Genomic DNA, 15,126 nt, shown 5'->3' on the forward strand with positions numbered 1-15,126 from the left:
TAAATCAACTCAAGTTATGGAAAAAAATGCCAACATGGCACTGCCATATTTAGGGCCCGCATGGACATAAGGACCTATTGTATTTGTAAGGTTTTATTCTTTATTCTTCCGCCGCCACATTAAACTGTAATTTGACCCACTTAACATGCTTCAAAACTCACCATATTTGACCCACACATCAGGACCTGCGAAAATTGCCTTTTTTAAGAAAAACCGAACCACAAAACTCAAAATTGCACTCTAGCGCCCCCTAGGAAAAAAAAACTAGACTGCCTGTAACTCCCACTAGGAAGGTCGGAGAGACATGAAACAAAAACCTCTATGTAGGTCTGACTTAGACCTACATTTCATAATAGTACACTCTCGGGCTAAAATCAACAGGAAGTTGGCAATTCCCCCTTCAAGACAAAAAAGTACTAAAAACAGTCACTTTTGCCTCTTTGAGCTGTAATTTGACCCCCTTAACATGCTTCAAAACTCACCAAACTGAACACACACATCAGGACTGGCAAATATTGCGATCTAATAAAAAAACCTAACCCCAAATTTAAAAATTGCGCTCTTGTGCAATTTTTTAATAAAACGCAAAAAAAACTGCTCCTCGGAAGAAAAAAATGACAAAACTGCCTGTAACTCCCACTGGGAAGGTCGGAGAGACATGAAACAAAAACCTCTATGTAGGTCTCACTTAGACCTACATTTCATAAATTGACAACCCCCAGCAAAAATCAACAGGAAGTTTGCTATTCCCCTTTCAAAACAACATTTTTTTGTAAAAACCGGTCACCTTCCTTCAAAAACGAACTCCTCTGAGCGCGTTTGTCATTTCGCTTTCAAACTAACACAGGAGAGAGATTGAACCATTGCGATTACAATGACAGAAGCGCTTTTTTTCTAATTGCTCCGGTTTTGATTTTATGACCCTTCAAAGACCCGCTGCGCTGCTGTTTTTTTAAGATGGCTGCTTAAAAGCAGGAAGCACCAACGTGCCCACACAATGCAGACAAGGTAGGTACACTACACAAAAGTATTGGGACACTTCAGACTAAAAGTAGACAAAAGTATTGGGACACTTATGACTATCACTGGACAAAAGTATTGGGACAGTTAGGACTAGCACCTGCCAAATACGCGGGCCCGACCAATGCTGCTTGCAGCTTTAATTATTATTGAAGTCACAAAGTGCATTATTTTTTTTGAACATGCCTCAAAACAGCAGATTGGAATTTGGGACATGCTCTCCCTGAGAGAGCATGAGAAGGTTGAGGTGGGCGGGGCTGGGGGGGGGGGGGGGGGGTTGAGTTTAGGGAGTAGCGGGGGGGTGTATATTGTAGCATCCCGGAAGAGTTAGTGCTGCAAGGGTTTCTGGGTATTTGTTCTGTTGTGTTTATGTTGTGTTACGGTGCGGATGTTCTCCCGAAATGTGTTTGTCATTCTTGTTTGGTGTGGGTTCACAGTGTGGCGCATGTTTGTAACAGTGTTAAAGTTGTTTATACGGCCACCCTCAGTGTGACCTGTATGGCTGCTGACCAAGTATGAATTTGCATTCACTTGTGTGTGTGAAAAGCCGTAGATATTATGTGACTGACACGCAAAGGCAGTGCCTTTAAGGTTTATTGGCGCTCTGTACTTCTCCCTACGTCCGTGTACACAGCGGCTGTCAGGACTTGGACTTTGGCTTGGTTTGTTCTCCCGTGGTGCAAATGAACTGGACTGGTCAAGGCTTGAAGGTGGGTACATGATTTATTTAAACTATCAAAAAAAGAATAAACGAAAAGCGCGCACAGGGGCGGAGGTACAGAACTAGACTTTAAACACAAAACTTGCACATTGGCAGAAACTATGAACAATTAAACAAAACACTAACTGTGGCTTAACAAACAAAAACTTACTTGGCATGGAACCGGCATGAAAAAAAGAGTAGCAAGGGTCATCAGGGTGTGGAGAGTGTGCAGGAGCATAAATGCGGGGATGTCGTCAGGACGAACAACAGAAAATGAATGAACTTAAATACTATGGACATGATTAGTGAAAGCAGGTGCGTGACTCAAAACGTGAAACAGGTGCGTGACGTGACAGGTGAAAACTAATGGTTGCTATGGTGACAAGAGTGCACAATGAGTCCAAACGTGGAACAGGTGCGTGACGTGACAGGTGAAACTAATGGTTGCTATGGTGACAAAACAAAACAAAAGTGCACAAAAAGTCCAAAATTTAAACCGAACATTACTAAAACAAAACATGATCACACAGACATGACAGCGGCAAAAAGTCATACATTTTACTTTTTGAAACCGATACCGATAATTTCCGATATTACATTTTAAAGCATTTATCGGCCGATAATATCGGCAGTCCGATATTATCGGACATCTCTAACTTCGAGAGACGTTTCAGGGATTTTCGGGGGAGAACTAAACTTCTTCATCTCAAAGCTGTTCTGTGTTGGCGTGAGTCGGCTCGAGTGAAGTCATTTACTTGCAGCAACATTCACAAGTCTCATGTGAGAACTTAACAGCTTTTCATAGCACACACCAACATTTTGGAAGCACAACGATATGACTTGACTGAGCAAAGCTTGCCTTCTTGTCGTGTCCCTGCAGATATTGAGCACATCAAAGAGGAGGAGGACGAAGAGAAGATTGAAGGCCTGGAGGAAGCGGACAACAGCAAGTTCCCAGTGATTGGCGTCGTTGTGAAGAGTGAAGATGGTGAGGAGAAGAGAGGGGCGGAGCCTCCAAGCCGCAGCGCCGCACAACACATGACAACAGAAGCTGATGGAGACCACTGTGGAGGATCACAAGCAGACAAGCTCTTAGCTCCACTTTCAGATAGTGACAACATGACCTCTCACTCTGTTGACACCGATGATGATGATGAGGAGGCTAAAGCTGACAAGACATGTCACGCTGACAACACCCGCTTTACATGCGCTCACTGTGACAAAACTTTTAGTGACAGCGGCAACCTGAAAAGACACCTAAGAAGTCACACAGGAGAGAAACCGTTCATCTGCTCCGTTTGCGGCAAAACATTTTCGCAGAAGATAAATTTGACGGCGCACACGAGGACGCACACCGGAGAAAAACCCTATTCCTGTTCGGTGTGCGACACACATTTCCGCCACCACTCGGCGCTGACCCGACACACGAGACGACACACCGGGGAGAAACCGTTTACCTGCTCGGTGTGCGGCAAAGCCTTCCTTCTGAAAGGGTCCTTGACGGAACACACCAGGACACACACTGGCGAGAAACCTTTCAAGTGCTTATTTTGCGGTAAAAACTTCTCTCAAAAGACACATCTGAGAACTCACACCAGAACACACACTGGAGAGAAACCTTTTGCCTGCTCAGTCTGCGGTCAAAGGTTCTCTGTCAAAGCAGGCTTGACGTCGCACATGAGAACACACCCTGGAAATTGCTGAAGAAGCCAAAAAGTGTTTGTTTAAACTGGTCCTTCTCAAATACTGGAGCGGGCCCCCCTGGGGGAATTGGTGCGATTTCAAGTGGGGGGAGGGGGGTGACCTCGGGGAAACATGCTTTTTTGCCGTACTAGAATATAAGCAAAGCGTATTGCTTCACTGTGACTACAGTGGGAGACATGGAAAGACCAGTTTGTTGTTTTCTTCACGGTTAGTAAGATTATAATGATATGCAGAGGTGTACTTAAAACAATTTAATAGGTTTTCAATTGAATAGACTGCAAAGGCAAGATTTTTAACGTCTTAACTGGCAAACGTTGTTATTTTTTGCAAATATTAGCTCATTTGGAATTTGATGCCTGCAACATGTTTCAAAAAAGCTGGCACAAGTGGCAAAAAAGAGTGATAAAGTTGAGGAATGCTCATCAAAGACTTATTTGGAACATCCCACAGGTGAACAGGCTAATTGGGAACAGGTGGGCGCCATGATTGGGTGTAAAAGCAGCTTCCATGGAAATGCTCAGTCATTCACAAACAAGGACGGGGCGAGGGTCACCACTTTGTCAACAAATGCCTGAGCAAATTGTTTAAGAACAACATTTCTCAAGCAGCTATTGCAAGGAATTTAGGGATTTTGTCATGTCTGTGTGATCATGTTTTTGTTTTGGTCATGTTCGTTTTGGGTTTTGGACTCATTGTGCACTCTTGTTTGTCACCATAGCAACCATTAGTTTTCACCTGTCACGTCACGCACCTGTTTCACGTTTTGAGTCACGCACCTGCTTTCACTAATCATGTCCATAGTATTTAAGTTCATTCATTTTCTGTTGTTCGTCCTGACGACCTCAACACATTTATGCTCTGTTCATGCCTGATACTTCTTTCCATGTCAATTCCTCAAGCAACTATTTTTGTCCAAGCCAAGTAAGTTTTTGTTCCATATTTATAGTCTTTTTGGTTTCATAGTTTGTTCTCCGCCATTGTGCGTGTTTTTTGTTTGTACTTTTTTGCTATAGTCTTTTGGTTTCATAGTTTATTCTCCGCCACTGTGCGCGCTTTCATTTATTCCTTTTTTTGATAATAATAAATCATGTACCTTCATTCCCGTCTCGCACGAGCCAACTTTCCGTTGCATCCTGGAAAAGCACACACCCCGGACCAAGTCTTGACAGATTTCACCATCTACGCTCCGTAACATCATCAAAAGGTTCAGAGAATCTGGAGAAATCACTGCAAGTGAGCGGCAAGGGCGAAAACCAACATTGAATGCCCTTGACCTTTGATACCTCAAGCGGAACTGCATCAAAAAGAAACATCAATGTGTAAAGGATATCACCACATGGGCTCAGGAACACTTCAGAAAACCTCTGTCAGTAACTACAGTTTGTCGCTACATCTGTAAGTGCAAGAACTCTACTATGCAAAGCCATTTATCAACAACACCCAGAAACGCTTCGCTGGAGCCGAGCTCATATAAGATGGACTGATGCAAAGTGGAAAAGTGTTCTGTGGTCTGACGAGTCCACATTTCAAATTGTTTTTGGAAACTGTGGCCGTCGTGACCTTCGGACCAAAGAGGAAAAGAACCAGCCGGATTGTTCTAGGGTGAAAGTGTAAAAGGCAGCATGTGTGATGGTATGGAGGTGTATTAGTGCCCAAGACATGGGTAACTTACACATCTGTGAAGGCACCATTAATGCTGAAAGGTACATACAGCTTTTGGAGCAACATATGTTGTTATCATGGACGCCCCTGCTTATTTCAGCAAGACAATGCCAAGCCGGGTGTTACAACCAGCGTGGCTTCATAGTAAAAGAGTGCGGGTACTAGACTGGCCTGCCTGTAGTCCAGACATTGAACATGTGTGAAGGCTAAAATATGAGAAGGGAGACTGTTAAACAACTTAAGCTGTACATCAAGCAAGAATGGGAAAGAATTCCACTTCAAAAATGTGTCTCCTCAGTTCCCAAACCTTTACTGAGTGTTGTTAAAAGGAAAGGCCATGTAACACACTGGTAAAAAAATGCCTTTTTTGCAATGTGTTGCTGCCATTCAATTCCAAGTTCATGATTATTTGCAAGATATAAGAAAGTTTGTCAGTGTGAACATGAAATATCTTGTCTTTGCAGTCTATTCAATTGAATATAAGTTGAAAAGGATTTGTTGTATTCTCTTTTTATTTACCATTTACACAACCTGACAACTTCACTGCTTTTCTATTTACAGTCGCGATAGAGTGTGTAGAGGTGGGGGCACAAAGTATTTTCTGCTTCCTGGAGGGTGTAACATAAAATAATTGAGAATCACTTGTTTAAACCAATGACAAATACATACTTGCCAACTACTCCGGTTTTCCCGTAATTAGTACGGTTTTCATCAACCTATTCCGGGTTAGGGTTGCAGTGATAAAAAATACGTTTTTTCATTCATTTAAAAAAAATTTTTTTTTAAAGTTTTATTCACGAAATCGCGTAACAACAATGACAATCGACACTGCTTCCCGTAACTTCCTATCGAGCCATTCCGAATGCCATGCGCGAGGCTATTTATAGCACCGCTGCCAAGCACGAGGCACCAGTTGCCATTGTTTCCAAACGAGCGAACGATCATGGAATCAGCCGGAGAAAAATCGCAAACGAGTCTTAAACCGAAAAGAAAACCGCAGTCGTTCCGTGAAGAATATTCAAAAGCCTATCCGGGAATAATTATCCGTTCCAAAAAGGGTGAAAACTACGCCAATTGCACCTTGCGCAGACAAGATTTTTCGATCGGACACGGAGGAATTAGCCATGTAAAAGACCACGTTGGGACAAAAAAACACAAGTCTAATGCCGTTGCTAGCGATACAAGTGGAAAACTTTCAACGTTTTTCGGATTTTAGCCACAAAAAGGTAATGACACCAATGTTATCTATTGGAATTGTTTAGTACTGTTATACTGTTAAAAGTGTTTATACTATTTATGCTTTCAAGTCCAAGTTGAAGAAATCTTGTTAAATGTTGACAGCATAACTACCAAAATACAGAAGTATGTCCTTAATATTTTTGCAGTGCTATTTCTGTTGAAAAGTTCAAATGATTACATTAGAGATGTGATGTGCCACTTTTCAAGTGTCTGATGGCTTCAATTCATTTTCATGAATTTTTCACATTTTGAATTCTTTTGAAAGGCTTACAAAAAAACTACATTTGAATTGTAATTCCATGCTATTGACAGGACTATTAATTTTAATGAAGTTAGCTTACCATGTTTACAGTATGATAATTGTGATAGAAATGTGAATTTTAGGCACAGAATATTTTTTACAATTGAACAAGGCAGTAGATTATACAAGCTTGGACAGAAAGTTAATAATGACACCAATTTATTTTTTTAATGGAATTGTTTAGTACTGTTTTACCATTTGTTTACTGTAAAAAGTGTTTATACTTTCAATGAACAAATTGAAGTCTTGTGAAAGGTTGACAGGATAACTGGCATTAACTGTCAAAATAATTTCAAACTATTGAAGTTAGCTTACAGAATAAACATGTCAATCAACCCATATGGTGTGGCGCAGTGGAAGAATGGCCATGCGCGACCCGAGGGTCCCTGGTTCAATCCCCACCTAGTACCAACCTCGTCATGTCCGTTGTGTCCTTGAGCAAGACACTTCACCCTTGCTCCTGATGGGTGCTGGTTAGCGCCTTGCATGGCAGCTCCCTCCATCAGTGTGTGAATGTGTGTGTGAATGGGTAAATGTGGAAGTAGTGTCAAAGCGCTTTGAGTACCTTGAAGGTAGAAAAGCGCTATACAAGTACAACCCATTTATCATTTATTTATATGATTTTTGCTGTAATATTTTTGTTTTGAAAAGTCACTGTGACTGATAGAAAAGTGATGGTTTTAGCAACATTTTAACCTGTCTGAATGCTAATAATCATTTTGCGTCGGGGGGGCGGGGGGGGGGGCGAAGCTGAACCCCCCACCAGGACTTTGTCCTGGACCTACCAGGGCCTGCGGCCCCTGGACCCTGGCTACTAGGTTTTTCTGATTTCAAAAGTTGGCAGGTATGCAAATAGTGTAAATGACCACATTTGTATGTCACTTGCAACACAATCCGTAGAAGTTTGTGCATTTGATTCAAAAATAATTTGAAGTGGACAAACAAATGTTTATTGTGTATATAGTTAAGTAAAATGTCACTGAAGCGGTTCCATCTCCTATTGTGCAAGTTTAACCTGCAATATAACTGATCCTCGGATTCAGGAGGAACAGTGTGGTTTTCGTCCTGGTCGTGGAACTGTGGACCAGCTCTATACTCTCGGCAGGGTCCTTGAGGGTGCATGGGAGTTTGCCCAACCAGTCTACATGTGCTTTGTGGACTTGGAGAAGGCATTGGACCGTGTCCCTCGGGAAGTCCTGTGGGGAGTGCTCAGAGAGTATGGGGTATCGGACTGTCCGCTCCCTGTATGATCAGTGTCAGAGCTTGGTCCGCATTGCCGGCAGTAAGTCGGACACGTTTCCAGTGAGGGTTGGACTCCGCCAAGGCTGCCCTTTGTCACCCATTCTGTTCTGAACTTTTATGGACAGAATTTCTAGGCGCAGTCAAGGCGTTGAGGGGATCTGGTTTGGTGGCTGCAGGATTAGGTCTCTGCTTTTTAAACATGATGTGGTCCTGATGGCTTCATCTGGCCAGGATCTTCAGCTCTCGCTGGATCGGTTCGCAGCCGAGTGTGAAGCGACTGGGATGAGAATCAGCACCTCCAAGTCTCGCCCGGAAAAGGGTGGAGTGCCATCTCCGGGTTGGGGAGGAGACCCTGCCCCAAGTGGAGGAGTTCAAGTACCTCGGAGTCTTGTTCACGAGTGAGGGAAGAGTGGATGGTGAGATGGACAGGTGGATCGGTGCGGCGTCTTCAGTAATGCGGACGCTGTATCGATCCGTTGTGGTGAAGAAGGAGAAGAAAGCTCTCAATTTACCGGACGATCTACGTTCCCATCCTCACCTATGGTCATGAGCTTTGGGTCATGACCGAAAGGACAAGATCACGGGTACAAGCGGCCCAAATGAGTTTCCTCCGCCGAGTTCCGGGTCTCTCCCTTAGAGATAGGGTGAGAAGCTCTGTCATCCGGGGGGAGCTCAAAGTAAAGCCGCTGCTCCTCCACATGGAGAGGAGCCAGATGAGGTGGTTCGGGCATCTGGTCAGGATGCCACCCGATCGCCTCCCTAGGGATGTGTTTAGGGCACGTCCGACCGGTAGGAAGCCACGGGAAAGACCCAGGACACGTTGGGAAGACTATGTCTCCCGGCTGGCCTGGGAACGCCTCGGGGTTCCACAGGAAGAGCTGGACTAAGTGGCTGGGGAGAGGGAAGTCTGGGCTGCTGCCCCCGCGACCCGACCTTGGATAAGCGGAAGAAGATGGATGGATGGATGGATAAGTGATCCGGAAAGCCGGCCAAACTATTGGCACGCAGTTGGAGGCGTTTGTGTCAGTGAGGGACAGGAGGACAAAGTAAAGTGTTTGTGTGAGTGAGGGACAGGAGGACACTGGACAAACTGCTGGCCATCATGGACAATCCTGCCCACCCACTCCACCTGACAATTAAGGGACAGCAGAGTTCATACTCCAACAGGCTCCTTCAACTTCCTTCCCGCACTGTGCGATTCAAGAACTCCTTCATCCATCCATCCATCCATCTTCTTCCGCTTATCCGAGGTCGGGTCGCGGGGGCAGCAGCTTAAGCAGGGAAGCCCAGACTTCCCTCTCCCCAGCCACTTCGTCCAGTTCCTCCCGGGGGATCCCGAGGCGTTCCCAGGCCAGCCGGGAGACATAGTCTTCCCAACGTGTCCTGGATCTTCCCCGTGGCCTCCTACCGGTCGGACGTGCCCGAAACACCTCCCGAGGGAGGCGTTCGGGTGGCATCCTGACCAGATGCCCGAACCACCTCATCTGGCTCCTCTCCATGTGGAGGAGCAGCGGCTTTACTTTGAGCTCCCCCCGGATGGCAGAGCTTCTCACCCTATCTCTAAGGGAGAGACCCGCCACCCGGCAGAGGAAACTCATTTCGGCCGTTTGTACCCGTGATCTTGTCCTTTCGGTCATAACCCAAAGCTCATGACCATAGGTGAGGATGGGAACGTAGATCGACCGGTAAATCGAGAGCTTTGCCTTCCGGCTCAGCTCCTTCTTCACCACAACGGATCGATACAGCGTCCGCATTACTGAAGACGCCGCACCGATCCGCCTGTCGATCTCACGATCCACTCTTCCCTCACTCGTGAACAAGACTCCCAGGTACTTGAACTCCTCCACTTGGGGCAAGATCTCCTCCCCAACCCGAACTCCTTCATTCCACACTCCATCCAGCTGTATAATCACTGGCCATACAGCAATAGATGACATCTGCCTATTACCTGACATGTCAGCTACTTCTCTTTCTTTATAATGTTTATAATGTCTATTTTCTAATTAGGGACCGCAATGTCCCTTTGGGACAGAGGACCCTATTGTAATTGTAAGGTTTTATTATTATTATTATTATACCGGCCGCCTCTTTGAGCTGTAATTTGACCCCCTTAACATGCTTCAAAACTCACCAAATTTGACGCACACATCAGGACGGGCGAAAATTGCAATCTAATCAAAAAACCAAACCCCAAAACTTAAAATTGCGCTCTCGCGCTCCCTTGAAAAGAACACAGACAAAACTGCCTGTAACTTCAAGTAGGAATGTCGTACAGACATGAACCAAAAACATCTATGTAGGTCTCACTTAGACCTAGATTTCATACACTGACATCTTTCAGCAAAAATCAACAGGAAGTTGGCAATTCCCCTTTCAAAACAAAAAGTTCCTAAAAACAGTCACTTTTGCCTTTTTGAGCTGTAATTTGACCCCTTTAACATGCTTCAAAACTCACCAAACTGGACACACACATCAGGACTGGCGATAATTGCGATCTAATAAAAAAAAAAGCAAACCCCAAAACTCAAAATTGCGCTCTAGCGTCCCCTAGGAATAAAACAGACAAAGCTGCTCTTGGAAGAAAACAGACAAAACCGCCTGTAACTTCCAGTAGGAATGTCGTAGAGACATGAAACAAAAACCTCTACGTAGGTCTCCCTTAGACCTACATTTCATTCATTGAGAACCCCCAGCATAAATCAACAGGAAGTTTGCAATTCCCCCTTCAAAATAAAAGTTGGGTTAAAAACAGTCACCTTTTTTTAAACATTATCTCCTCGTTTGTCGTGTCGGCTTCAAACTAGCACAGGAGAGAGATTGTACCCTTCTGATTAAAAGTTGACGAAAGAGTTTTAATTATTGCTCCGGTTTGGATTTTATGTGACGTCAAAGTGGGTCCCGTCCATCGCTGCTTGCAGCTTTAATTCCTGCTGGATCTACTCTCTATTTTATGCTGCTGCTGTCACATATACTGTATATACTGTACATGGTCATTGGTATATATTGTATATATGTTATTGACATGATATAATATATCTGTATATATATTATTCTGTACACATATTATGTATATATTCGTATATATGTTAGATTTTTTTATCGCTATATTAGTCTATTTAAACCTGCATTGTCCTTTCCATCCTTACACTTTCCATCATTGTAACTGAGCTCCTGTGTTGAACAAGTTCCCTTGTGGATCATTAAAGTTTGTCTAAGTCTAATATAACACGTACTTGCCAACCCTCCCGATTTTCCCGGGAGATTCCCGAATTTCAGTGCCCCTCCCGAAAATGTCCCGGGGCAACCATTCTCACGAATTTCTCCCGATTTCCACCCGGACAACAATATTGGGGGCGTGGCTTTAGCGTCCTCTCTCACCTGAAACCTTCACCCTTTAACGTCCGCATGCTGTCCTCAGTCACGTCCGCTTTTCCTCCATATAAACAGCGTGCGGCTCAGTCACATAATATCTTTGGCTTTTGGAACTCAGTGCACACACAACAACCTATCTGGATTCCATAAGGAATCGGTTCGATAAGAGGATTCGCTAATGGCTGTCACACCGCGGTGAGGGATGTCTTGTCTTGTTTTTTTCTGTCTTGTGATGTGCATGTTTTAGTTTGAAAAGTAACTCTCCTCTCGTTTCAGGTCACTTGCCCTTCCTTTTGTGTCATCAGTCTGACGTCATCCCGATTCCCTGATTGTTTCCACCTGTTCCCTATTACCCTCATGTGTCTTATAAGCCCACTCCTTCCTTTGTTCTGTGCCAGATTGTTTCGTTTATTCGTGCTCTCTAGCCTCCATGCCCATGTCCATGCCTTGTCTTGCCTTGTGCTTATGTTCTTTGATTCTGAATCCCTTCGTTGCTATTTTGAGTTTTCCTTTCTTCCTCCTCAGCAGAGTGATTTATTGTTATTTAGTTTATTCAGCCGAAGTGGTAAGTTTCAGTTATTTTTCATTCTTTCCTCACATTTTTGAGTGACAATTTTTGTTAATACTTTATTAGATTGGATAGTATAGAATTTTTCATAGTTGTTGTTTCTTCCTCCTGTTGGAGCGTTTTTTGTTTATACATTTTATAGCATTTATTAATTATAGTTCGTCTTTGCTTTTGTGTTTTCCTCCGTTCGGAGCGAATTTTGGTTGTTCCTATTTTTTGGAACCTTTTTTGCCGGTTAGTTTTTGGATAAAATAGATATTGTAATCCTTGACTTTGGAGGTGAAAAGGAAGCTGTCAAAATAAAAGCCTGTCTAAGTTCCCTACTCTGCATCTGAGTCCTATCCTTTTACCAAGCCCTGACAATGGCATCAACATCGATAATTTCTTAACGAACATTAACCCTATCCTTTTTTTATTTATATATATATATATATATATATATATATATATATATATATATATATATATATATATATATATATATATATATATATATATATATATATATATATATATATATATATATATATATATATATACATACTTGAATTTCAGTGAATTACAGCTATATATATATATATATATATATATATATATATATATATATATATATACTTGAATTTCAGTGAATTACAGCTATATGTGTGTGTTTATATGTATGTATATATATATATATATATATATATATATATACATATATATATACTGTATATATACTGTATTACGGTATGGTACGGCAGCTGCACTGCAGCAGACAGGGAGAGGCTGCAAAGAGTGGTCAAGACGGCTCAGAAGATCATCGGCCGCCCTCTCCCCTCTCTGACGGACATCTACACCTCCCGCTGCCTCAACAGAGCCAGTGCCATCATCAAGGACAGCACCCACCCTGGCTCTGACCTGTTCCACCTGCTGCCCTCTGGGAAGCGCTACAGGTGCATTAAAACCAAAACAAACAGGCTAAAGAACAGCTTCTTCCCCAGGGCCATAACCATCCTGAACGGACTGCCCCATTGTCCCTCATAACTGCCTTCTCTTCGGTGCAATAACCCATTCCACCAACCACCCTGTTTTTGTTTTGTTTTTTCATGTATATATTCATTTCACACCATATTCATTGCACTTCTACATTTTTTAAATTTTTATATATTTGCACATTGTTTTTCTAGCATGCACACATCGCACTGTATGGAATGGCCTCAATCTCGTTACCTTGCGTAATGACAATAAAGCTGATTCTGATTCTGATTCTGATTCTGATATATATATATATATATATATATATATATAGCTGTAATTCACCGAAATTCAAGTATTTCTTATATATATATATATATATATATATATATATATATATATATATATATATATATATATATATATATATATATATATATATATATATATATATATATATGTATGTGTGGGAAAAAAATCACAAGACTATTTCATCTCTACAGGCCTGTTTCATGAGGGGGGGTACCCTCAATCATCAGGAGATTTTAATGGGAGCATTCGCATACCATGGTTTATATAGGGCACAGAGTGGGTGGGTACAGGCTGGCCTAGGGGCGTGGTGATTGGCTCATGTGTTACCTAGGAGGTGTTTCCGTCTATGGCGGCATGCTGTTACAATTTCGCTGCGCTTGTTGAGGGATGACAGGTCTGGACGGTAAATAATAAACAGTTTCTCTTTCAAGCATAGGTTGCATCTTTTATTACCACTATTGTAAGGTGTGCTGGATGCAAGAATTTGCCATGTTATTGAATATTCAACATTATTGTCTTTGAGGTCCCAAATGTGTTTGCTGAGTTCTGTGGTATTTCGCAGGTTTTTGTTCCTGAAAGAAGCCTTGTGGTTGTTCCATCTGGTTTTGAATTCTCCCTCGGTTAATCCTACATATGTGTCGGATGTGTTAATGTCCTTGCGTATTACCTTAGATTGGTAGACAACTGATGTTTGTAAGCACCCCCCGTTGAGAGGGCAATCAGGTTTCTTTCGACAGTTACAGCCTTTGGAGTCGCTCTGTCTGGGGGCCGACGGCTCATTTGCAATTGTTTTGTTGTGGTTTGAGATGATTTGTCGTATATTGTTCATGCAGCTGTAGCTCAATTTAATGTTGTTCTTGTTGAATACTTTTCTTAGGGTGTTGTCTTTGGGAAAGTGTTTGTCAATCAGATTGAGGAATTTGTGTCCAATGTTAGTTGAGACGTTTTTGCTGTATGGGGGGTTGTACCAGATGATGTCGTTTCGTTTTCTGTTCTTTTTTGGCTGGTTTCCTGGCGTGGGTTCATAGGTGAGGGTGAAATTGTATCCGCTTTCATCAAGGGCTTTTTGGTACGGGGGGGTTGCTTGGTCAAATTCAGCTTTGCTAGATGACAGCATCGATAGCCTTTTATTGATTCCGGTAGGTATTCTATATATATATATATATATATATATATATATATATATATATATATATATATATATATATATATATATATATATATATATATATATATATATATGAAATACTTGAATTTCAGTGAATTACAGCTATATATATATATATATATATATATATATATATATATATATATATATATATATATATATATATATATATCCTAATTAAGAGGAATGTTTTGATGGTGGAACGGTTGAAATGTGTTGAAAAATGTGAAAGGAGTAGTCGCCAGAAAAAAGGTGGAAATAGGGCTTTGGAAAACCAGGAATTCTGGAAAATCCTGGAATTTTTGGGAACTTGGAAAAAGGGTAGTTTGAATATCCAGGATGGTGGCATGTGTTGAAGGTGGAATGGTTTGAATCGGTTGAAAAATGTGGAAATGGTGAAAGTTTGAAAAATGGCCAATTCATTTTGAACGGGAAAAATGTCCTGGAAACCCGGGAATTTTTCCAGTTTAAAAAACAACTTCATTTTTTGTCCTAATTAAGAGGAATGTTTTGACGGTGGAACAGCGGGCCTTTTGAATATCTCCCTAATTCTGAGGTCTCAAGGTTGGCAAGTATGATATAACAAGGTGATTACAGTATAGTTCTCTATGCCATATTGTTGTCTGTGCTATGCTGCCATCTGGTGGTCAAGTTCTCTCACTGCAGGTGTTGACGGCTTGAACGTGGATTGCCTTTTTTGAGTCTGGCTTTAGCAGCTGGTGGGTCCAAGACACTTGCACTATTTTATATCTCCTGTTGCCTTTTTATTTTTGATGGAAACGTAGCCTAAAACGTCATGTTTTTTTTATTTGTATTTATTTTTATTCTAGCAAATTGGCTCGTTAAAAAAAATCCAACTGAAGCCTTTAAACTTCCATCAA

At 42.1% G+C, this 15,126-nt stretch overlaps 1 protein-coding gene across 1 annotated transcript in view; it reads left to right on the forward strand.

The window, feature by feature from the left end:
- The window catches only part of LOC133608418 (uncharacterized), a 48,447-nt gene that overhangs the window by 2,770 nt on the left and 30,551 nt on the right, over window positions 1–15,126 (forward strand). The window contains exon 2 of the mRNA XM_061963634.2: window positions 2,604–3,422. Coding sequence (XP_061819618.2) covers window positions 2,604–3,422 — 819 coding nt within the window. The remainder of the gene's footprint in view (window positions 1–2,603; window positions 3,423–15,126) is intronic.

This window comes from Nerophis lumbriciformis, linkage group LG06 (assembly GCF_033978685.3).
Source record: "Nerophis lumbriciformis linkage group LG06, RoL_Nlum_v2.1, whole genome shotgun sequence".
NCBI classification, from domain to species: Eukaryota; Metazoa; Chordata; class Actinopteri; order Syngnathiformes; family Syngnathidae; genus Nerophis; species Nerophis lumbriciformis.